Below are 25,234 nucleotides of genomic sequence, written 5' to 3'. Positions count from 1 at the left end.
CACGCATCAAATTCAAATTGCTAACACTAGCATACAAAGTCCGAGAGGGTACGGCTCCCATCTACCTGAATCCTCTTGCAAAGGCTTACATCTCGGCCCGGCCGCTCCGGTCATCACAGGATCGTTGGCTAGCAATGCCTACACCACGCTCAGGACAATCCAGACTCTTCTCATGCATCGTTCCACAAATGTGGAATGACCTTCTAAGCACTATCAGAACAGGAGCTTCCTTTTCAATTTTCAAGAAATTCCTGAAGATCCTGCTCTTCAGAGAGCATCTTCTTAACTAGCACCCTCCTTGCACCCATCCCCCCTCTCTACTGTCCAATCCTTGTTCCCTGCTCTCCATGACTGATGTAGATTTGTTGTTGTTATTGTTGTTGTTAGCCTCAAGGGCAATATGCAGATTATCACTTGTAAGTCACTTTGGACAAAAGCGTCTGCTAAATTCATAAACATAAACATAAACAATTGTTTTAGTCCTCCATGACAACCCAGGGTCCAGACCAGGAAGTAGAGTTGTAGTTTAACACACCCCTCTGCAGCTTCTGCACTGTTACCCACCCACTACCCCATAGAGACAGTGTCCTGCCCACGGCCAAAATCACACAAATTAAAAATCAGGCTTAATAAAGCAAATCATGAAAATCTCATAAATATTGGAACAAATTCAATTGAGCAGAAATCTAGAAAAATTAAATGTTGGTTATTAAACATTAGGTCTATTTTTTCAAATACTTTTTTAGTTAATGACTTGATTTGTGATAAATAGATTTCTTTGCTCTTTCTCACAGAATCCTGGCTGCAGCAAGAGGACTATGTTAGCTTAAACGAGTCGACTCCTTCAAATTATTTAAATCATCATATTGCTCGAAGTACAGGGTGAGGAGGTGGAGTAGCAAACATTTTTCATTCAGACCTATTAATCAATCCCTTACCAATTAATAGCTACAGTTCTTTGGAACTTCTTATTCTTAGTTTTCTTAATCCAGATTGCAAAACTGTAAAACCACTCTTGTTTGTAGTTTTGTATCATCCACCAGGCCCTTACTCTGAGTTTTTGGATCAGATCTCTGATTTTTTATGTGATTTGGTGCTAAATACTGAAAAGGTCATTATAGTGGGGGATTTTAACATTCATGTGGACATTGAAAATGATAGCCTCAATGTAGCCTTTGGTAATATCTTAGACTCAATTGGTTTTACCCAAAGAATACATAGCTCCACCCACTGCTGCCATCATATATTAGACCTTGTGCTGACTTCTGGCTTAGAGTGTGAGGAAATAACTATATTTCCACATAATCCAGTCCTCTCGGACCACTTTTTGATAACCTATGAGTTTTTTTATAACTGAGTTCTCGAGACATGAAATTAAATTTCACTATAGTCTGTCTCTATCTGACAACGCTGTTGCATCTGTTCCATCTTTACTATCTTCAGCATCTTAGAGGAACGTAGCAGAGGGCAATATTTTTATTTCTAGCCTTCACAATTGATGATCTAGTTCATAATGTTACTTACTCTTTACGTGTGGCATTAGATGATTTTGCCCCTTTAACAAAGAATGTAATTAGGGACAGGAAGTTGGCACCCTGGTTTAATTCTCATTTACAAAATTTTATAACAAAACTCTAGAAAATTGGAGAGAACATGGTGCTCTACACACCAGGAGGAGTCCTTCTTATCCTGGAAAATAGTCTTGTGCTTTATAAAACTAAGCTTTGACAAGCTATAACTGCTTATTTTTCGAGGAGAATAAGAATAATCCTAAATTTCTTTTCAGTACAGTTGCCAAACTTACACAGAATCATAGCTCTGAACCATCTATTCCATTAGCCCTCAGCAGCAACGACTTTATGGGATTTTTCACAAGTAAAATTAATTCTATTAGAAACAAAATAATTAACATCCTCCCTAATGCAATTTCTTGTTCCTCAGTAAGTGAGGCAGCATCTGAGGTAACTGTAGAACCTCATCTGTGTTTGAATCATTTTGATCCAGTTGAGCTTTCAGAGTTATCAATAATATTAGCTTCATCTAAACCTTCAACTTGCATTTTAGATCCAATCCCAACCAAATTATTTAAAGAAGCATTTATTTTGGTTACTGCCCCCATTCTAGATATATTCAATCTATCCTTAGTAAATGGATATGTACCACAGGATTTTAAGGTTGCTGTAATCAAACCTTCACTTAAGAAGCCTTCTCTGGATCCAGATGACCCAATGAATTATAGACCAATATCTAACCTTCCATTTTTATCCAAAGTCCTGGAGAAAATATTGGCCAATCAAGTATAAGAGCATCTAAACTCTAACAATATGTTTGAGGAATTTCAGTCTGGTTTTAGAGAGAGGGCGTAGCACTGTTCTAGGGTTTCCTGTCATGTATCCGGGCCAAGATAGTGTAAATGTTTATTTATGTTTATTTATTTGGCAGACGCTTTTATCCAAAGAGAGTTACAATTTATAACCTATAAGGCATGTTGTGATCTGTGGGAGAAACCGGAGTACCCGGGGGAAACCCACGCATGCATGGGGAGAACACGCAACTTCACGCAGAAAGGCCGCAGCTGAGTTTCGAATCTGCAACCTTTGTGCTGCGAGGCAACATTGCTAACAACTGCTCCACCAAGCAGCCCAAGTGTGTTTATATTGTTTTTGTATTGCATTTTATTTTACATTTCAGACACTTTTTAACACGGACAAATCGGTCCCTAATTCTCCCCACCTCCAAACCCATGTTTCCTGTCATTTCTATCCACGAATAATGCTTGCTGCATATCTTTTCTCTCCTCCAGTCGCGGGGAAATAGAAAGTTCATATTTTTGGTTTTTCAGAATTATTTTTCTTTCCTTATTTTTTATTTTCAGTGGCCCTAATCCTCTTCCGTAGTCACAAGAAGAAGCTGAATTTAATTCCCTTTTTTAGTTTCTGACTCAGAAAAGGCAATTTAAAAATATATTTCCACTCCCCAAGCATATTTATTTTGCTTTAAATGCAATACTACAATACCTACACTCTTCAACCCTGGACTATATTATTTTAAACTAGAAACAGAATCCTTAAAGCATAGCTCGTGGTTTGTGAAAACTTTATTTCATAAGGGGGAGGATGCTGGTCAGACCTCGCCGGACTAAACGTATTGAGAGGGTTGAGAATGAGATCGCTGATACAAGCGGCCAAAATGAATTTTCTCCTCAGGGTGTCCCTTAGAGATAGGGTGAGAAGCTTGGTCAGACGGGAGGGGCTCAGAGTAGATCCACTGCTCCTCCACATCAAGAGGAGCCAGTTGAGTTTGCTCGGGCATTTGGTCAGGATGCCTCCGGGATGCCTCCTTGGTGAGGTTTTCCAGGCACATCCAAACAGGAGGAGACCGAAGGGAATACCCAGGACACTCTGGAGGGACTATGTCGCTTGGCTGGCCGGGAAACGCCTTGGGATTTCCCCAGAGGAGCTGGCCCAAGTGGCCGGAGAGAGGGAAGTCTGGGCTTCTCTGCTTAGGCTGTTTCCCCTGTGATCCGGCTTCAAATAAGCTGCTGAAAATGGATGGATGTATAATTTTATTTAGCCTAGAAATCTAAACAGACCTAAGCACATTGCCCCATGTTGTTAGCCATGTTCCATTGTACCGTAAGCAGGGGTACCATTGTGACTTGCTTTTTCAGCGCGAGAAACTCGAGGTATGGGGTGAGAGCATGTGAAGGGGCTCTGAAAGTTTGAAAGACAACCACAGATTCCGCCCCATGGCTGAGATCTAGTTATGGGTCGTGGCCAGACTACATATTCACATATACTGTAGGATGGCTTGGCAGGCTAAATTAGATTTATTTGTCTACATTAACAGCAGCTGTTGCACTCTGCACGAGGCACGGCTAAATGAAGATGACTGATAACCACGCAGTTCTCGCGGAGGAGGTCTCGCGATAATCTATCGCGGGAATTGGAAAGTTTTGCCAGTGTCTGTCTCAGATTTTAATTCCTTTGAGTATTTGGTTTTTAAACATAATGGACCTACCCCCACTATCATTGGATTAATCTACCGCCCCCCTAAACCTCACAAAGACTTTCTGTCAGAAGTCTCAGTCAGGGGCGGCGTTAGGCCCGGCTACTTGGGCTGAAGCCCCGGATCTTTCATGATAAGCCCCGGATCTAAATCGCGGAAGTAACATGCAGTACCAAAGTCCAACAGAGAGAGCGCAGCTGGCAGTAGTTTGTAAAGTCCCATTTAGTCGTCACACACAGGTGTGTGGTGAAATTATTCTCCGCATTTGACCCAACCCCTGGGTCAAAATAGCTCGGGAACTATTTGGTGGTTTAACCCCCCAATCCAACCCCTTAATGCTGAGTGTCAAGCAGGGATGCATTGGGTCCCATTTTTCTCAAAGTCTTTGGTATGACCCGACCAGGAGTCGAACCCCTGATCTCCCGATCTCAGGGCGGACACTCTACCACTAGGCCACTCAGTCGGTATACAGCCTGCCTGAGCCTCCACCACTGAAGAGAAGCCCTTCAGCAGCTGGCTTCTTCTACAGTCTCTGTCTGAAACGCATGAGTGAAGATGGACATGAGGACGTTTTTTAGACCAAAAGTACAACGACAGAACCCCAGCTCTGATGAGACTGGTGTTGACTCAGGTTTGTGAGTCTTATTTGAAAATATTTGTTGTGCTGCTGGTTTGCCTAAAGTTAGCTTACTATCAGGTAAAGTTAATATTTACTATCATCTCACACTAAACACTAACAGGAACAATACTCTGCCCTGAATATGCTTAATATGTAGCTTCAGATTAAACATTATGTGGTACAAGATATATATATATATGATGTTGACTAGTGCGTGTCACGTGTGTGCGCGTGCGCGCATGCGTGTGTGTGTGTGCGCGTGTGCGTGTGTGCGCGTGTGTGTTAAGCCCCGGATCTTCTTCAGTCCTAAATCCGCCCCTGGTCTCAGTACTGCTCACTCATTTATCTACACTCTCATCTAATGTAATAGTGCTGGGAGATTTTAACATACACATGGACAACAGCGATCTTCCCCTCACCAAAGACTTCTCATCCTGCCTGGACAGCCTTGGATTTAATCAGCACATCAACTTTCCAACTCACTCCAAAGGACACTGCGTGGATCTGCTGTGCTGCTCTGGTCTCACCCCTCTTAACTGTGCAGCTGATGATCTCCACATCACTGATCACTATTTTATTTCTTTCAATATTGTAACACAGCTTTCTTTTACCAAACCAACCCGGCTAATTTCTTTTAGGAATATAAAGGACATCATTATCGACACTTTATCCTCCTATATTGATAATATTCAGCTACCGGACAATCTCTCCTCTCCTGATGACCTGGCTGCTCTCTACAATGACCAGTTAGCTCACATTTTAAACTCCCTTGCTCCAGTTAAAACCCGTTCTGTTACTTTCTGTCAGTCTGCTCCCTGGTTTTCCCCTCAACTCCGGTCGCTGAAAACCATATCCAGGCAGCTTGAACGCCTCTACAGAAAAACTGGTCTCACCATTCACAAAGAACTACATAAAAACCATATGACTCAGTATAAGGACTTAATTATACTAACCAAACAACAGTATTACTACTTTCTAATCAACTCCAATCGAGGCAACACTAAGTCATTGTACTCCATTATCAATAAAATTCACCGGCCGTCCAATACTCTGCCCCCACACATGTGCTCTACTGCTACTTGTAATGCCCTTCTTCTGTTCTTCAACAAAAAAATAATAAACATTCACCGTGTAATCAACCAAAGCATCCCCCTACCTCCCCATATGATCCTCCCGAACCAACACAGTTATTTTCCATTTTCCAACTTCCCAGTGATTCTGAGATATCAGATATTATCCACAAGTCAAAGCCTTCTACCTGCCTTCTCGACCCCCTTCCCACGGCCTTGGTTAAATCCTGCCTCCCCTATCTGCTCCCTCTCGTCTCCGCTCTCATACACGCATCCCTTTCCTCCGGTATTGTTCCCTCTATCTTCAAAACTGCTGCAGTTACTCCAATACTTAAAAAACCTGGTTCAGATCCTAACATTTTTACTAATCTCCGCCCCATCTCCAACCTACCCTTTGTCTCCAAAGTTTTAGAAAAAATAGTCGCTACCCAGCTCCACACCCATCTGACACTAAACTCCTTCTATGAACCCTTCCAGTCTGGTTTCCGCCCACTTCACAGCACAGAAACAGCCCTCCTCAAAATAACTAACGATCTCCTCATTGCTGCTGATTCCGGTCTACTATCCATCCTGGTTCTCCTTGATCTGAGTGCGGCCTTTGACACAATATCTCATTCCATTCTCCTCCATAGGTTATCTTCCATCGGCATTGCTAACATCCCACTTCAGTGGTTTCAGTCCTATCTATCAGGTCGCACTCAGTTCATTACTATCAAATCCTCCCGCTCACAGCCCTCATCTTTCTCTTCTGGTGTGCCCCAGGGCTCTCTCCTGGGGCCCCTCCTTTTCATTATGTACATCCTTCCCCTTGGCAATATCTTCCGCAGATTCAATATTCATTTTCACTGCTTCGCGGATGACACCCAGCTCTATTTGTCCAGTAAGCCAAATTCTGCACTTCCTCCCTCCTCCCTCATCACCTGCCTTCAAGAAATAAAATCCTGGTTCAGTTCAAACTTCCTGAAATTAAATACAGACAAAACAGAACTTCTTTTGGTTGGTACCAAGAACACCCTCTCAAAATTTGACAGTTTCTCTCTCACAGTTGATAATACTTCAGTTTCCCCCTCTCCCCAGGTCAAGAGTCTGGGTGTCATACTAGACAGCACACTATCCTTCCAATCTCATATCAATAGCATCACACGGTCAGCTTATTTCCATCTTCGTAACATTAATCGTCTTCGCCCCTCCCTTGAAGTCCACTCTACTTCTATTCTTGTCGATAGTCTGGTTAGATAGATAGATAGATAGATAGATAGATAGATAGATAGATAGATAGATAGATAGATAGATAGATAGATAGATAGATAGATAGATAGATGGATGGATGGATGGATGGATAGATGGATAGATGGATAGATAGATAGATGGATAAACTTTATTGTCCACCTCGAATTGAGGCAGAAATTCGCCTTTGACATGGCTAACCTTACAATACAATCCATATCGCATTCACGTATCGATTATTGCAACTCTCTTCTCTCAGGCCTCCCTCAGAAAACCCTCCGTAAGCTCCAGTTGGTTCAGAATGCAGCAGCACGCATCATTACTAAAACTCCCGTCTCTCATCACATAACCCCCATCCTCAAACAACTCCATTGGCTACCAGTGCACACCAGGATTAACTACAAGATTCTCCTTCTCACCTTCAAGGCCATCCATAACCTTGCCCCTCACTACCTCACAGATCTCGTTCACATCGTCACCTCGTCCCGTTCCCTCACGTCCTCCTCCTCCATTCACCTCTCTGTGCCCTCCTTTCGTCTCAGCACCATGGGGAGTAGAGCCTTCAGCTGCACTGCTCCCAAACTCTGGAACTCCCTTCCCCCTCTCATCAAGAACATTATGTCATTCACAGAATTCAAAAAACAACTCAAAATTCACCTCTTCATAACCACATATCAACTTTGAATTTTAGAGTGCCTTGTTTGTTGATGTTTACGTATGTTTACTTACTGAATGATTTGTGTTTTTATTCTGTACAGTGTCCTTGAGTGACCAGAAAGGTGCTTTTAAATAAAATGTATTATTATTATTATTATTGATAAATTAGTGAGGATTCCTGAGAGATGATGCTGCAACTATGAAGACAGTCGGGGTGACTCTTGAAACCTTTTGTTGATTAGTGAAAGTTCAAAGAAGGCTACTTCCTTTGTGAGGAGATGAAGGTGTGGATAACATCCTCAAGTTCAGAGCAGGACAGAATGGGACTCAGCAATGCTCCTGAGAGGACAGAAGGAAGAGCGAACAAGAGAACCGACACGAGAATCCATGGTGAGAGCTGGGTCAAAGGTCACACCAAGATTCCTGACAGAAGGTTTGGTGTGAGAAGCAAGCTGACCAAGAGAGTCTCTGACTTTGGGAACCAGCTTGTCCAAGAGCTAAAAGAGTTAAATAGATGAGAAGCATCAACGTCCTCGTGTTTGTTTGGTGTTAAGTGACTGATGACCGCCTGAATAAACCTAAAACCAGTCAGCTGAAGAAGAATCTCCAGCGAGACACTGGTAACCACCACCAGGCTGATTCTCTGCTCTCTGAAGCATTCTTTGAGTCTAATGCATCCCATATGTTAGAACAACATGGCATGGTTGACATTACAAAAGCTTAAAAAAAAGACAGAAAGGACTGACCAAAGCAGAAATATCAAAGAGGCCTGTGGGAAATCACTCCTGCCAAATCAAATCACGTTCGTGTTTTTACTTGCAGCTCTCACAAAGTCGCCTGTCACCAAAATCTGAGCAGGGGTTTATCTTAACTGTATTCTGAGGTTTTTATGAAGGCGACAAATGTTTAGGTGGAATTCATCATCTAGTCTTTTCCTCGTACAGAAGAGGTTTCTGTCAACCAGAAATGGAGCCAACGTTCAGCCGTCTGGTTGTTGCAGTCCATCTCCTCCCAGAGCTTCCTCCTTTAGCAGCCACTCCTGTTGTCTCCTTGCATTAATCCGTGTCCTTCTGCCTGTTCCTGCCAGGCTCAGATCCAGCTGGACTGTGGAGAGGACAACATCTGTGTTCCGGATCTCAAGCTGGATGTTTACGGGTGAGAAGAAAGAAATGTCCATATTTTGTTTTCTTAAAGTTAGAGAAAACATTACAAACAGCCTTTGAAAGAAGATCTTTTAACCTCCTTTATGAAACACAATGAAAACAACCCAATCCCCACATGTGACCATCAGAGCCTTCTGATGCTCACAGTATTTGGTAACACTTAATAATACGGGTCCGTTTATCAACGTTTCTTAGTGCATTATCAAGCATTAATAAACTATTGAATAAAGTATTAACAACTGCTTAATTTTAATGTTAATATTAAGTAATGCATTGCTAAGCAGACACACACACACACACACCCACACACACCCTGGCCCTTTGTTCTAACCTTTAGGACACTTAATAGTTAACAATATCAGGAACGTTAATAAAAGGATCCTTTGTTTACTTATGCTTAATAATGCATTAAGTAACGTTTTTAAAGAGGGATGCACCGATACCACTTTTTTCCAAACAGATACGATACTTGGATCTGAGTACTCGGCGATACTGATTACAAGTACTGATACTTCTACCACACACAAAAATGCAATGAACTGGTATACAGGTTTTATTTTCTCCTCTGCTTTCAACAGGAAACGACTGTGAGGTAAATAAAAAATAAAATATATTAATAGAAATTGTCACAAAACTAAAATATTAGGTGAACAGAAATGACAAGTTACAGTGAAGCCACTTTCTGGCAACTGCATCGGTATCGGTTAACTTTTACCGATACCCATAATTGTAATAATCTTTTTATTCTTTACTTTTTGCGATTGTTAGAAGCCAGAGTTGATGTTGAGTTACACGTATGATAAACCGCACAGCTCTACTTTTAAAGAGCAACCATTTCAAATCCAGGAAGTCATTCTGCAGCTTTACTCTGCAGAATTCCAGATTTGCAGGAATTCCCAACTCCTGGCGCCATCTCATCATGGTTAATGATGGTTGCTTTATTTGAAGAAGGACACCAGAGTGCCGTTGTTCAGTGTGACTCCCGCTCATAAACACTCTGCCTTCCTCTGTCAGGACCGGTGCTTTGTGTCACGTTTCCATGTGATTTCTCTTAGCTGCAGGAATAAAATCAGGAGTAAAAGTTTCCCAACACAAAGATTTTTTTTAGAGTTGCCTCAGGACAAAATGATTCAGCACTTTGCTGAACACAATTTCCCTCTGCTGACACAGACACAGCAGGTCAGTGTGGCTCGCCAGCATTCCACAGACACAATTAGATTTACTTTCACCAGCTTCCTGATTCACTTTAGTATTTTCTCAACAAATAAAATCCAGCGTGATGTAACACCTCTGTGGTGTGCTGCGGTTTCTGTCCTCAGCACGTGTAGATGGTTGGTCCTATTCCTTCCTCGACTCGCCTTGCCCTGATTAAAATCATCTGGTGGTTAACTTACCTCCAGAGGGGTCTCTGCGTCCAGAATTCTCTTTTTTTTTTGGGGGGGGGGGGGGGGGGGGGGTTAGGGGACGTGAGGAAACTGAATGAAAGTAGAGCTCCTGTTCAGACTCTCCACACACTTCTGTCTTCCCCTTTCATGAATTTATTTCCACCGAGACGGGGGAGGGTGGGAGTCGGAGGGCGTTGACAGGATTTATCGATACACTGAAAGTGTGTTGGCACACAGAAACATGGCTGTGAACGTCGGGGTCTATTTCCTGAGACAAATCACATTTAGGCTGTTTCCCAGGACAGATGGTCTTCGGGGAGCGTCTGAAACAAAGATGCATTGTCTGGAAGGAGCGGCTTTCATGACCTTTTACATCGTACGTGTTCTCAAACCGACGCAGCACAAAATAAACAGCACTAGAACATGATCTGTAAACGAGCTGCTGCTCTCAGTCACATTTACTGCAGCAGGTCGATGCCGCTCTCAGAACGGGAAACTACAGAACAGAGCAGCTGTGGAGGCTGATGTTCTGAGACACACAGCTGCTCCGACACACGGAGCTGCACTTACAGCTGCAGAAAGGTCAACGTGGAGACTCGCTTTGAGCTGAGAAGGAGTCAGACTCACGCTCGGCAGAAGGTTAAAGGGGCAACATGTTCTCTTTGAATTCATCGAGCAAAATACAAAGAAACTAGAAACTTTATGGATAGGTTTTGGAGAGTGCCAATAGAACGACTGCCCAAAAAAACTAGTGATCTCAGACGTCTACATTTTAATACGTTCACTGTGTAAGAAACTGCTGTCAGTGGCGCATTAGGGTCACCATGGTAACCACATAAACCCTGTTTCTGTAATCATGGCCAGGAGGGGCACTTTTTGACACAACACCGGTCTCTGCTGGGTTTAAATGACGGTGAACTGTTTCTTCAGACGTGACCCCTGCCCATAGTGCTCCCCCAAAAACGGTCCGAGTGCTGCACTTCCTCACTTAACAGTTCTGTCGTTTATGTTCCTCCACATTGTATTAATTAATTCCCAATAATAAAACGACGTTTTGAACATTTGATCTAAACAAACATCACAGAAAATGTTTTTTTCTATTATATGTAAAAATGCACAACTATTCATTTATTTAGAGGATTTTGACAGCAGTAGAAACTAAAGGTTGAAGATGTTTTTTTCACCTTTTTTTCAGATGTATAATTTTTAACAAAGAAAGTTTTTGTATTTAACTTTTGTTTCTGCTGAAGCTACTTCTGTCTGACGGGTATGAGGTCAGTTCTGCTTCTATGAGAAACTTCTTTGTTGTGACGCTGTGCTTCTCGTTCCTCAGTGACAGAGCAGAGGTCTACCTGGGGGATGAAAACACCTTGAGCTTGACCTTTAATGCCAGGAACGAGGGAGAGGGCGGGGCTTATGAGGCTGAGCTCTATGTGGCGTGGCCCCCAGAGGCTGATTACAGCGGGATAGCACGCAACAACGTGGTGAGGCACCCTGCAGTCAATGATAACACTTAGAGAAACTTTTATTTCTCTTTTAAATGTTGAGCTAAGTCATCTAAATTTTATGCTAAAATATTAAAATTACTGATAAGTGAGTGTTGGTTGTAACTGGACGTCTTTTCCAGAGTCTGACTCATTTGGCGTGCAGCTACGAGGCAGACAACCAGACCCGCTATCTGGTGTGTGATCTGGGGAACCCCATGAAGTCCGGTACCAGTGTAAGAGCTACAATAACTCCCATGTTGCTGTTGGACTCATTCACTTTGTCTGTGTCAGTAAAACTAAACCACGTCAACATTAAGCATTCATGCACAAACAAACTCAACATGTTTTGATACTGACCCGATAAAATGTGTGAGTCCTGTGTGCATCTGAAGAGAAAAGCTTTTATTGTTTCAACTTTTGTTAGAAAAAAGTTTGTTTCTGCAGTGAAATGTGAGAAAATGGAGCTATTTTCCTTTCTCGTGTGTGCAGTTATGGGCCGGCCTTCGGTTTACTGTGCCCAGGCTGGAGGACACTCAGAGTTCTGTTCAGTTTGAGCTCCAGATACGAAGGTAGGTTGATCCTGGTTGGCTCACTGATGAATGACCCTACGGCGAGGTCAGCCCGCTGCTCTAATTATAGCCCGAAAAGTTATTTATTTATTTATTTATTTATTTATTTGTTTATTTATTTATTTATTTATTTATTTATTTCAAACTAATACGATTTAAAACTGTTGTCATGAGAACATTTTTATAAAATTTGGTTTGCTTTTAGCACCCCTCAGTGTTTGTTTTTAACAGCTGAAATGTCTCCCAGCCTTCCTTAGTGTCTACAGGAGCGATTCATCCCTAAATTAAACAAATCAGCTGTGTTCGGGATCTAAATTATGCAGAACACGTGCTGGAAGCAGCCTGCAGCACCAGGCATGGCAGCTCCACATTACTAAGCCCACTAGGAGGCGGTCTGCCACTCTGAAGTTCTGAGGGACATTTCATTACCCTAAAGGGTCTCTGAAGCACATACTCAGTAAAATATGAAAAAGTTCATTAGCATGGATTTAAGATGAATAGAAATGTATCTTGTCAAAGATGTAACTCCAATCAGAAACCACAGTTAGAAATTAGACATCCAAGTGGAAACTGGACGTTAAGGTGGAAACAGAACAAACACCCTCTAAAGGCAGAGTCCAGAAGGTTTTAGGACATGAGGTCATCCTCTCAGCAACACTTTAAATATCTGCCTATAGGTGGGAGTTGGAAGTAAGTGATATATTTCCCGTTGGGTTGAGCCTCTTCACCCAGAGGCTGTAAGGTTCCCTTGGACGGGTTTAGCCTCAATCATCTGGGGGAAATCAGAGTAGAGCTGCTGCTCCTCTGCATCTGATTAAGTTGCCTTCAGATCGACTGCCTCTGGTGAATTTCCTGTAATGTAGGGATTATAATCCACTCTGGTTTGGGAGGCTGGTGGAATTCTCCAGCGTAGTCTGAAGGAGGAATGTTTAGAGCATCCCTCCTGAACCCGTTACCTCCAATAACTGATGGATGGAGGATCAGTATGAAATGTAATTTTGTTATATTTCTTGAATCACTGTCTTCTTTTTTGTAAAATAGTTTTGAGATTTGATCGCATGTTTAAATTCTTGTTAGTTGTCCAACTGTTTTTAATCTGTGTTTGAAGTAAGAACACCAACAACTCAGAGAGTGAGGTGGTGCTGTTTGAGCTGGAGGTTGCTGCTGTGGCTGATGTCATTCTGCAGGGGTGAGGCATCTTCCTCCACATCATCACCACTTATATCATAATGTATAGCATGTCTGTGGCTGACAGGACTCTGCTTCTTACAGAGTTTCACGTCCGGACAAAGTCATCTTCCCTCCACCCAATTTCACCGTCCATCACAATCTGAGGGGGGAACAAGACGTTGGTCCTGAGCTTCACCAGGTTTATGAGGTAGACTGGGATGTGGTGAAAAGACATTTGTTTATTTAATGTAAGATCTAGCATGACAGAGATATAACACACCACCTTTTGTCAAACTTTTTGACAGGTCTATTGTTCTTTGACCTTTATGACCTTTCCCACCATAAATCAAATTGACAGGTGTATTGTTTTATGACCTTTATGCCCTTTCCCCCAACCCACCTTTCGTCAAACTTGACAGGTGCATTGTCTGTAGTCCCTTTTGTGATATGATCTTTAACGACCCTATATGTCAAGATGATAGTTGTGTAATGGTGCATGAAGTCCCTTTTTGTGAAGATGCATAATGATGATCTGCTTTGATGTGCACCCTATATGTCAAGAAATGAATGTTGTGTAATGACGCATGAAGTCTCCTTTTGTCTGAACTATTTTAGTTACGCCTGATAACTGTTTTTGTGTTACCCCCTCCTTTCATACGTGAGAGCCCACAGCCCTCCCTCCAGCCCTGCTTGGCTTTTCAAAGCTCGGTTCCATTTCAGTGGACAGACTGAGATCGTATCAGAATGGTGAAAGGCTGAAGAAACACCTCTAAGAAAATGATGAAGCAAGAGTCTACAGCCTCTGCCCAAGAGAAGGAGTTGAAAGAGGAGAGCCAAGAGGAGATGGAAGAAGCGTCTACAACCAATGCTTCAACCTCTAACCGAGAGGAGAGCGTGGAGACAGACCTTGCTCTGTGAAAAATCCATAGCGATCCATCAGCTGCCTGCAGGGGGTGGTGCTCCCCGCAAATCTACATTTTACATGTGTAGAGTGCAACTTCCTCCTTTTGTCGGTAAAGAGTTCTTGGAGCAAATATGGCCGCTGGAACCTTACGGCTATACCTGTAGTTTTAAGTACCGGTTCAGCTATGACTCTAAGGAGATGTGGCTGAGGACGAACCTCTGAAACCATATTCATCACATTCAGCAGATCTCTCCTACAATGACTGGGCAGTGCTCAACCTCGCAGTTCCACGCAGGGTGTACAAAGATGATCGTGAGAGACCTCGCCCGGCTGTAAAACGCAACAGGCCTCAAGCTCTTCCATCGCTGGATGAAATCCAGAACGCCGTGATAGCTTTCAGCGCTTCATGGGAGGGGCTGGAGGATGCGGACGGGCAGTGGATGTTCAAGGCCTCGGTCCATGAGAGAGGATTGGAGCTCTTTTTTGTGCTGGAAAATGTGCGTGCTGAATGCGGTATTTACCGCCTTTTACAGGTTGTACCTTTCGAGGCCTGGTGTAAGAAAATAGATGAAGTGGCGGATCGTATCACTTCACTTCTTCGTACCAGCCGCTGCTGGAAAGACATTCTGACAGTGCGAAAAAAAGCTGAAATTCTAAGCCCCGCATCAGGAGGAGAAGGAGCGGCGGTCGCATCACCCCCCAATCACTAGTTATAAAGAGCTCTCAGTTACAAACCACTTCATCCCAGATGATCTAGCACATCAGCAAGATGGGTTTCTACACTCAGTCAGCCCTTGATGAACCATGGACCCCGGACAGCTTTTCCCCACAACCGAGCTGGGTGTTAGTGGCTTCATCACCACCGAGATACAACGGCAGTCCGTGGCCCACGTCGGCGCCACCCCATCATGCTTTCCAGAGGATAACTTCCCACGACTCCCCACAATCATGGAGGTTCCTGCTAATGTACCATTCCGACCCTGGATCAACGAGACTCCGGCGAGTCCTGATACTGCACAACCTTCAGTGACATCAATCACTGACCCGCCACCGGTTTCACCTCAACCTGCTCGGGAGGAGGACGGTGTGCAACAGCAGCAGACCCTCGACATCCAGAGCACCGGTGAGGAGCCTCAGCGTCTGCCTGACTGGGTGTTTTCAGAAGACAAGGTGGACCAAGTGAAGATGGGGCTTCTTCACTTGGTCAACATGGCGATGAAAGCTTACTTACCTATAATCTGCCACGGATGCAAGATCGATCACCCCAGTCAGCGACAACACGAATGTCTTCACATAGCTGAAAATGAATTATTTTACAATTTTCACTTTACGGACATTATTCGCTGGATTTTAACACCTAACCTGATCCCGGCTCATCAAAGTTTTCTCAGTCTGCACGGCTTCCAGCCGCTGGACGCTGAGATCCTGTTCGCCATGGCTGTGATGCAGCTGCATGGATTCAGGGCTGTGATGCCCATTCACAAAGACATTTTTCCGGTGTACGGTTGCCTGACCAAAGCTGACCTGGATGCACTGGCTGCGGTGGTGGAGGAGTGAACTGTGGGGGGTACGTTGTCTTTTCTGCAAGTTGTCTTTTTTATTATAACCATTGTAAGAATTTAATTTACATATTATTTAATGAACCATAAGACATAATATTCCATAGTAAATATGAAATCAATCTTACCCCCAAATTCCACTACCTCCGCTCCGCTCCGCTCCGGTCCGCCCCCGCCTTCTGCAGCCGCTCGCTTCCGAACTCAATTTTTCTTGGTACCCGCTCTACAACGGCCCCGCTCCGGTGCGGAGACCTGAGGTGGGCAAACAAGCATGCGCGGGATTTTCGAGATCTTGCGATACAGTCCGAGCAATAAACGCGGAAGTTAGATCCAAACACCCGTTGTGTGGGAGAAGCATCGGCATGAACTGTTTAATCTGCCCATCATTTGTGTTGAGAGATCAGCCGTGTTTGGATCAACAAAGTGTGACTACTTTGATAGTGGAAACTGTATTTATGGCTTACTTTTGTGCATTTAAACTTCAGCCGCCACTGATAGTTGTTAAAAGTTGTTAAACCTGTGCATATGAAACAAAAAACGCCTTTTGTTTATCGATTTATTGTGAAAAACGGAAGTTGTGCTCGCTCCTTTTCCTGTTGGGCGTTTGTGATTTCTGTCCATTTACTGCGGAGGTGCTCCGGCGTCCGGCGAAAATAGGATCGATTCTATTTTTGCCGGACGCCGGAACAGAGGGCGGCGCGCGGCGCCGCACTGCCGGAGCACGGCCGCAGTAGTGGAATTGCTCTGATTGACTACAACGGGACCGATTTTGCTCCGGCGTTCGTGTCGGAGCGGAGCGGAGCGGAGCGGAGGTAGTGGAATTTGGGGGTTATGGATTTTTGGGTACTTTTAACCAGAAGATTGGAACTTTTTATTGCAAGGATTATGTAACAACTTCGTATTAACTCTTCAAGAAAATGAAGTTTAAGAGGGGAGACATTGTGAGAATTTCCATTATTTCCATATCATGACAAGAGTCGTCTCAAGGCACTTCACATAATAAACATTCCAATTCAGGACAGTTCATTAGGCCAATCAGATAAAGCCTCAGACCTACATGATGTTTAAAAACAGAGACAATAAATAAAACAACATATGGATCTGAGACAGGAGGAGGGTTTTTATATCACATTGCCCTGTAACGCCAGTGCTGATGTGTTAAAAATAATACAATTTCCAGTTACAGAACCGATCTCGTGCGTCACATCAATCTGAATGGCAGGCGGCAAGTAGGGCTAACAGAAATTACCTACATCCACTCCTGGTTTAATTTACCGAACGATCGTGCTTTTATCGAATGGCGAAGAATGAGCGAACCTGAGAAAGTCAACAGAGCTCTGATTAGTCCCGGATATTATTAAAATGTACAACCACTTAGGAACGAGTGTGAGACTGTTATGAGAAAGGGTAATCTGTAAATTCTCTTGTAATCCAGCTCTCGCCAGAGCGAGATAAGGCTGTAGCAGTGCGTTGTATTTCTTAATTTTCTCCTATGGCGTTAGTCCCTTCTCCTGCATAAGTAATTTAATTTCTGAGTCAAGATTCTCTTCTGCTACGTCTCTGATGGTGGGCTTTGTGAGATGACATAATTGCTGAGGCGTGACCATGAATGTTTTTTGTGAAGCCATGATCTATTTGTTTATTAATCCCCCAATGAGTTCTCCTATGAGAGGCGCTGCAGCGGCTAGGAGAATCGGCAAAAATCCGCCTTTTTGACTGATTAAAAGCTTTTTTTAAAGCACTAGTTTTGTTACCAGTAAACTTCCTCAGTAGTGTTTTTCTTTTAGACAATTTCTTATATTGACGTGGTGAAAGCCTGATGTGGCCTTTTATCTCACACAAAGCATTTAGAACATCAGCTGAACAGCCTTTTTAAAACTCCTGACGTTTCTATGGTTTCATGCGAGACAAAGCCTGGAGAATCCTGGTGTTGCGTTTTATCCTGGTCGACATTGCTCTATTTTAGGCAAATAGACCACTGTCATCTGACCCGGAAGTGCTCCGCTGCGCATTCTTAGACGCTCTGGTGTTTCCGGTTTCAAATCCACTGTTAAATAACCGTGATGAACTTGATGACTTTCCAAAAAATATCTTTTCTGAGTAGGGTAGATTTGATTAGCTAAAACATTTATTTGCTATTTATCTCGTGGATTTTTAAACAGAATAAAATAATTAGTATTTAAACTGATTGATCTGCTATTTTTCCCTTGATGAAAGAGGTTTTGTGTGAGTAAAAACACTCATATTCCTGTGGTGTCTGTACTCTGTAAATAACTTTAGCACTTCAGGATGGTTGCCTGTCAGATCGTTCAAAGTAATCAAGTGACATTGCTCAGATGGGGACATTTCGTAGTCATCGAATGAATAAGGTAGTCCTTGAAAAAATCCAATATTTTTATTACAAAGTTTCAGATCATCATACATTTTCTGGTAAGAAATAAAAAAACAATTTATATTTTGTGGCATTTCAGTCAAACATTCCAGACAAGTTTCCAAAATACTTTTTACAAAAAAGGTTTTTCCACAGCCTGACGGACCTGCAATGAGTGCACTAAAAGGTATTTTCAGTCTGGGATCAAAATGAGTTTCCATTTTCACTAATCTAATAACCAAAAGGCAGGGTTGTTCCGTCAGGATATAACCTACGTTTATCAAAAATCACACAAAACTTTTTCACAAATGAAGCATCTGAGAGAATGAACCCTTCTTTATTCCTCCTGATGGTGTCCTGCTGTGCTTGCAGAAACTCCCCCCTCTCTCCACCGATGTACCCCTCCACCAACTGAGCCAAGCTGTCAAAATTAATCTGATTAGATGAGATGTAAGACTGAGTGATACCCTTAGCCTTTAACAGCACCTGCTGGCGGTCCCGGGTTATGTAAGCATAGCTTTTGGGTTCTGATGCTGCAAACTCTTCAATGGAATCGCCTGCGAGTTCGTCCGTCAAATCGCCCAGATATGAACCTGTGGGTAGAACAGCCTCACCCGGTTTCACTGAATAAATTATGGAATCTGTGTCAAAATGCAGCACGCAGTTTTCCAATTGAATCAATTATTTTAATAATTTGAGACGTGCATGTGCTGCACTGTTGTCAAAGCAGCAAGAAATACATTGTTGCTCTTGCCAGGAGGTAACACGCATCTGTCATTCAAGCTGTGCTGCACCAGAATGACTTCAGAGGTGATGAAATCGAATAATTTAACTTTGTATTTGCCTGAAAACAAAAGGTCAAAAAATTGATTAGGAATTTTAATGAAAACTGTCTGGAAAAGCTCATCTCGCTGTCTGAATTTTCTCCACAATGAATTGAGACATAATTTTTAAATGGAACCTAACCCTAACCCAAAACACAAGGTCTGATCGGACTCCGGTGGTTAAATGAGATGAATACGCTTTTTCTTGACTAATTCCTGATCAAGAATACTATCAATTTTTTGTTTCCCAGCACCAGATGGATTATTAACCACATGCAGTCTGAAATTTAAATAATTTTCAGCCGCTAGCGCTTCATTCGATTGTACTAATTGGTCAAATAATTGCTGAAAATTCTGCATTATATTTGAGCCATCATAATTAAAGTTAATGTGGTGATTTGAATGCTGAGTGTTGATTTCAAAATGAATACTATCATTTGATTTCAAACTGAATCCTATCATTTGCGCGAGCCATCTGACCTCCCCTTTCAGCAAATCTATTTAATATATCCATAACGTTGATATAGAAATCTGCAGGGTCTATGGTTCCGTGGTTTATTGAAAAAGAGACGCTCTCTCTAATTTCACGCTGTTAAAAGCTTCGTTGGATGAGGACGTGTGATTAACCCTCCCTCCCCCCTGTTGGTTAACACCTTATGATTGTGTCTGCCTCAAAATTTCATCTAAAGCTTGTGGAGATGGAGGGTCTAAATTTAATAGAATTTCATCAACCTCGTTTGAAGTGGCTTGGTAGGCTAGAATTTGATCTAGAATCTCATAATTTCCAGCTTCTTCACTCATTTCTGAAAGTCCACTTAAATCAAACCAGTCCAGTGCCGAATCAGCATTTTCAGTGAAAGAAAGAAAGAAAGAAAGAAGAAAGAAAGAAAGAAAGAAAGAAAGAAGAAAGAAAGAAAGAAAGAAAGAAAGAAAGAAAGAAAGAAAGAAAGAAAGAAAGAAAGAAAGAAAGAAAGAAAGAAAGAAAGAAAGAAAGAAAGAAAACCTACTATGAACTTGATGAATGAATGAAGAAGAAAATAAATCATCGGTCTTCTTTTAATCCAAATAGATTAATGTAGTGTCCTCAATGAGACAGGACATCTCTCACTACATTGACGAGTCTGTAGTTGATTTGAAGGAGCAGATACGCCATTTTCATCTGGTTTGTTCTTTGAAGCCGAGTTAGCCGGCGATTCCTCCTCTGACGTAATTCTGGATGGAAAAAAAGAGAGAGTATGAACTAAACATCATCTTTTAATAAAAACGTTATTTTTGATGACTTACGGGGTCTCTGCGCGGCAGCAGGGGGACGGTACGGCGCAGCGTGTTAACTGCTGGTCACCGGATGCTGGTCTGGCTGCGAGGCCGCCCCCTCGTCGCAGCCGCGTGGAGGTGTGGGCGGGATAAAGTCTTGACTTCCGGCGTATCGTTGCGAGGGGAGTTCCTGCTCGTATGCGTGCCCTTTTTCTCCTTCTGGGAAATAAGATATTTCTCAGCTGAAAAGGGATGTTATTAAATTACGTATTAAAAAAATCACTTACTGAGTTTATTTGGAGCTCTGTCCAACTGACTGAACACATCTTGGGGGCTTGGTGGGGGTGGTGGCGGTGACGTGCGTGGTCATTGAGAAAGAGGTAGTTCCTCCCAGTCATTTTCATCGAAGGACAAAACAATTGCGGTAAATTGATAAACCATTGGAAAGTGGTGTCTGAGTAAAACTCATCTGATATCACAATGTGTTTCTGAGAATGATGGCTGAAAAAAATTCCTTTACTTTTTAATTTTTAAATTCCTTTAAAAATTCTTTTATTCTTTTTAAAAAAAAATCTTGAATGGGAACGACATGATTGGACGAAGGGTTATGTTTAAAAATATCACAAAGAATTCTATTACCGTTGTTTCTGTCTGTCATTTGGTGTGTGGGTGTGTGTGTGTGTATGTGTGTGTGTGAACCGACACTGCCTGCTGAAATGGATCAGAGCTTTTGAAAAGCCAAGCAGGGCTGGAGGGAGGGTTGTGGGCTCTCACTTATGAAAGGAGGGGGTAACACAAAAACAGTTATCAGGCGTAACTAAAATAGTTCAGACAAAAGGAGACTTCATGCGTCATTACACAACATTCATTTCTTGACATATAGGGTGCACATCAAAGCAGATCATCATTATGCATCTTCACAAAAAGGGACTTCATGCACCATTACATAAATATCATCTTGACATATAGGGTCGTTAAAGATCATATCACAATAGGGACTACAGACAATGCACCTGTCAAGTTTGACGAAAGGTGGGTTGGGTAAAGGGCATAAAGGTCATTAAACAATACACCTGTCAAGTTTGATTTATGCAGGGGTGGGGGGAAGGTCATACAGGTCAAAGAATAGACCTGTCAAAAAGTTTGACGAAAGGTGGTGTGTTATATCTCTCACGATATTTCATCTGACAGCTGGTGAACAACGGCCCCAGTTCAGTGAGCCAGGCATCTTTAGTGGTACAATGTCCCCTGAGGGCCCAGGACCATGCGCTGCTCTACCCTGTGGAGGTGATCAGCAAGGGGCCGCTCAGCTGCTCCTCTGAGACTAACTTCAATGCACTGAAACTTAAGGTGAGGACACAGAAAACGTCCTGGTCTGCTTCTGGACCTGCACATCAGATTGTTAGTTAATGAACCTGCTGTGCCACACAGCTTCAGCCTCCAGCTGCAGATGGGCCAAAGTCACTTAAGTCCAACACTGAGCTTCGCATCCAGAAGAGGGAGGTGCACCGAGATCTTCTTGGTGAACAAAGAAACCTGGTGAGTGGGCTTCTTATAAAACACCTTCATGACCAAGACAAACTGTAAAGTCAGCGAGATGCCAAAAATCCCGTTTAATGAAATATTTAAGTATTTATTTCTAAATTGCTCTTTATCTTGACAGTGCACATCAGTAATCTCTGGATTACAATCTAAATTAAGGCGCCCTGGAGTTCAAACTACACCCAGAATGTTTTTACATGAAACAGGGTGGAGACCAATCTCTAGCTGTTTCTGTTTTTCAGTTCATTAAATAGTTTATCTATAAGCAGCACAAATAACTGCCTTCTATATTTTTGATTGCATGGATACAAAAATCTCTATTCAACATCTGCTTGAAGGTACAAGACCAAAACTCTTCCTCATTTCCTTAGTTTGTTTTTATGTTTTAGGTGTTTTTATGTTTTTATTAGCATGTGACGCTACGGAGGGGGTTTTGGACTCAGAAACCAAAGGCTGCAGCTCCTCCCTCCGTGCTAAACACATTATTGTAATGAGATTACTTTATCAGGAGCAGGAACAGGAACAGAAATGAGTTCTGGGCCACATCACTCGCTGTCTGCTGTAACTGTTTATGAAGTGGAGTTAATTATTGTGGTGATTTACAGTCATGTTGGTAGGACTTGCATCATCTCCGTTGGTATTCAGATGAAGGATGTTGAATCCAACCACATGAAGACATTTCTGATCATTCATCCCTCACTGCTTAATCATAACCGAGTTAGTTCTGACTTAGAGCAGTATGAAGAAAGACATGTTGGCCCAGTCAGCATTTCTATGAGAAAAAAAAAGAATAGATATCAAAACATTAGTAAATTTAAGCCATACTATGAAACTTTTTCATCTTTTTAAATAATTTTCTTGAGCCAGTATGTGCTAAAATGACCCTTTACAGGGTGAATGAAGTATGCCTCAGCAGTGGCGGATTTAGAAATTTGGGGGCCCAAGGCGAACACAGACATGGAGCCCCCTTACACTAAATTTTCGATAATCTTACATTTAACTGGTTTTGCGAAACTCTCCCTGTCACGATACGGTGGTGTGGACCCAAAATGCAGTACCCAGGATGACACGGAGGCAGGGATGAAGATAAGAAAAATCCTTTATTTTAAGGTGAAACAAAAAAATAATTATCCCAAGACAGGGAGCCAGTAGTCCAAAATTCCAGATAAAGCTCTGGAGATCCAAAACTCTAGAGAATCCAAGGGGACAAAGAACACTGGTAATCCAAAAGAGACGAGACTGACAGAATAAACACAACATTAATGGACCGACAAAAGACAGAGACAAGACCGGGCTTATATAGATTGGGAAGATGAGGGAGATGAATTGCAGGTGCGTGGAGAGGAACAGGTGAATACAATTACCAAATCAGGGAGGAGGAAGAAAAAACTGAAAGCTGTAACAAAGGAAAATGACCTAAGGGAAAAACAAAAACCAGAAAGCATGAACATAACTAAACACTAAGGAGAAGCTGACACTAAAGGAAGACACTACAGAAGGAAACTACAGGGGTGTGGCTAAGAGGGTACCAAGAAAGCACAGGACCTGGAAGGGAAATGTCAGAGGGAAGGGCTCACCCACACACACACACACACACACACACACCTACACATTCACACTGAACTGGGCAAGATACGCACACACACACAAGCACGCACACACACACAAATACACGGACACCAAAAAATACACACACACACACACATAAACACCTACGCCTTCACACCTGAACTGGGCAAGATACACACACACGCACACACACACACACACACACATCTATCTTGGCTGGGGGGAACAAGAGGCTGTAGCTGCAACTTGGGGCACAGAGGATAGCTAAATGAACACTGGACCTGAGGGGATGATAAAAAGGTCTACAAACAGAGGACACCATATAGAGACACTGACAAAGGACACATGAGGGCGCTGTGAGACACAGAAGGGAGGAATCTAAAGAGGGATGGAGGACATAAGGAGACACATGTGGAAGACAAACGCAGACCATGACTCTCCCCTCTTCTGCCATGAATTATTTTCCCTTTTTATTAGTCCTCCTCTTTTTTCCTGTCTTTCTCTCCCTTTGAGTGCTTTCAATATTTGCTCTGCTTTCTTCTTCCCGTCAGTGCTCCTGTGCTTTGTCCTTTATTTTTTAATTTATTTTTCAATTTGGTCTATGTTTTCCTCCCTTTAAACATTTTCCATTGTCTTTCCTTTTCTGCTTCATTTTGATGTTTACATTGAAAAAACGATGTCACTTTCGGAAGTGAAGATAAAAGCTTTTATGAAGCAAGCTGCTTCTTTCTCTTATTGGAGCCACTAGGATAACTCCATTTTATGTTTAATGTTTTGACTATCGCTTCCAGTTTGTTACGAACGCTCCCGCCTATCTTCTTCTTCTTCTTCTTCTTCTTATTCTTCTTCTTCTGCTTTCTCTTCTTCTTCTTCTTCCTATTTGTGGTCTTATGGCACTTGGCAAATAATAATTTGGTGCATTCCCGCCACCAACTGGATTGGAGTGGATTGACTACCAATCACTTCCTGTTTCTGCATCAACGTCTTAATGGAATAGTCCATTGTGGCATTAACAGAGGGGTGCCAGCAGTCAGGGCTAGGCGGGCCCCCAACATAAGGGGGCCCCAGCCGCCGACCTATGCCTAATGGTAAAACTGCCACCGTGACTCGGCCCCCTCCGCCCCTTGTGAGCAGGAAACCATGTTTGCAGCTTCAGCCGCTCCGGGTCGCCGACCTGAAGTATCACAAAGTCTCACATTACGGCAATCCACGTTTACACCTCAGAACAAATGAGCTATGTCTCTTGCATTTATTGTCATGTGTTTATCACTGTGGAGCCTCAGAAGAAACAAAGACAACATTTATCTGATAAAAATAAAAAATAAAATGAACGTCCAACCTCAACAGGAGTTAAACAAGAGTCAACAATGGAAGTTGTCTGAGTTGCGAGAGCTCAGAGAAACGATTCTTGCATGTGAACACAGCTGATTTGTTTGATTTAGTGATGAACCGCTCCTCTAGAAACTGATGACGGCTGAGGAAACATTTCAGCTGTTAGATTAAGGTGTTAAAAAGACAAATGCACAGCGAGAAGTTTCAGTTTTGTTTTTTATGACAGGGAATTAAAACAGACACTAGGGGGTGCTAAAAGCAAGCCAAAACTGCTAAGCTTCTGTTTGAAGGCCAAAAAAGCCTGATGCTCACCTGCTGCCTTTCATGCCAAAGCGGAGATCATTTTCATTTTAATAACTGATGGAGTTAAAACTTCTTTAGTCAAATCTTGAGTTTAATGTGATGTTCTGAACTGAGACTTTAAAAGACTCGCAGCTGCCACCAAATCAAATCCGAGCATAGTATCAGTGTAACTCTGACTCTGAGTTAAAGCCATACAGGTGCAGTCTGGAGGTGATGGCCAC

The 25,234-nt window shown here is 42.6% G+C and overlaps 1 protein-coding gene across 3 annotated transcripts in view; it reads left to right on the top strand.

Moving 5' to 3' along the window:
* Positions 1-25,234, top strand: part of LOC107385841 (integrin alpha-5) — an 81,286-nt gene that overhangs the window by 49,084 nt on the left and 6,968 nt on the right. For 2 of the 3 annotated variants that reach the window (XM_015959981.3, XM_015959983.3), the window contains exons 19-26: positions 8,669-8,736; positions 11,463-11,613; positions 11,757-11,849; positions 12,106-12,185; positions 13,294-13,374; positions 13,458-13,563; positions 21,459-21,617; positions 21,699-21,806. In XM_015959981.3, the coding sequence (XP_015815467.3) occupies positions 8,669-8,736; positions 11,463-11,613; positions 11,757-11,849; positions 12,106-12,185; positions 13,294-13,374; positions 13,458-13,563; positions 21,459-21,617; positions 21,699-21,806 (846 nt within the window). Of the gene's footprint in view, positions 1-8,668; positions 8,737-11,462; positions 11,614-11,756; positions 11,850-12,105; positions 12,186-13,293; positions 13,375-13,457; positions 13,564-14,018; positions 15,069-21,458; positions 21,618-21,698; positions 21,807-25,234 lie in introns of those variants that run through there. The other variant, XM_070549170.1, reaches the window with a different exon arrangement.

Source organism: Nothobranchius furzeri, chromosome 3, assembly GCF_043380555.1.
Source record: "Nothobranchius furzeri strain GRZ-AD chromosome 3, NfurGRZ-RIMD1, whole genome shotgun sequence".
Taxonomy (NCBI): Eukaryota; Metazoa; Chordata; class Actinopteri; order Cyprinodontiformes; family Nothobranchiidae; genus Nothobranchius; species Nothobranchius furzeri.
This window is presented reverse-complemented; position numbering and strand designations above follow the sequence as displayed.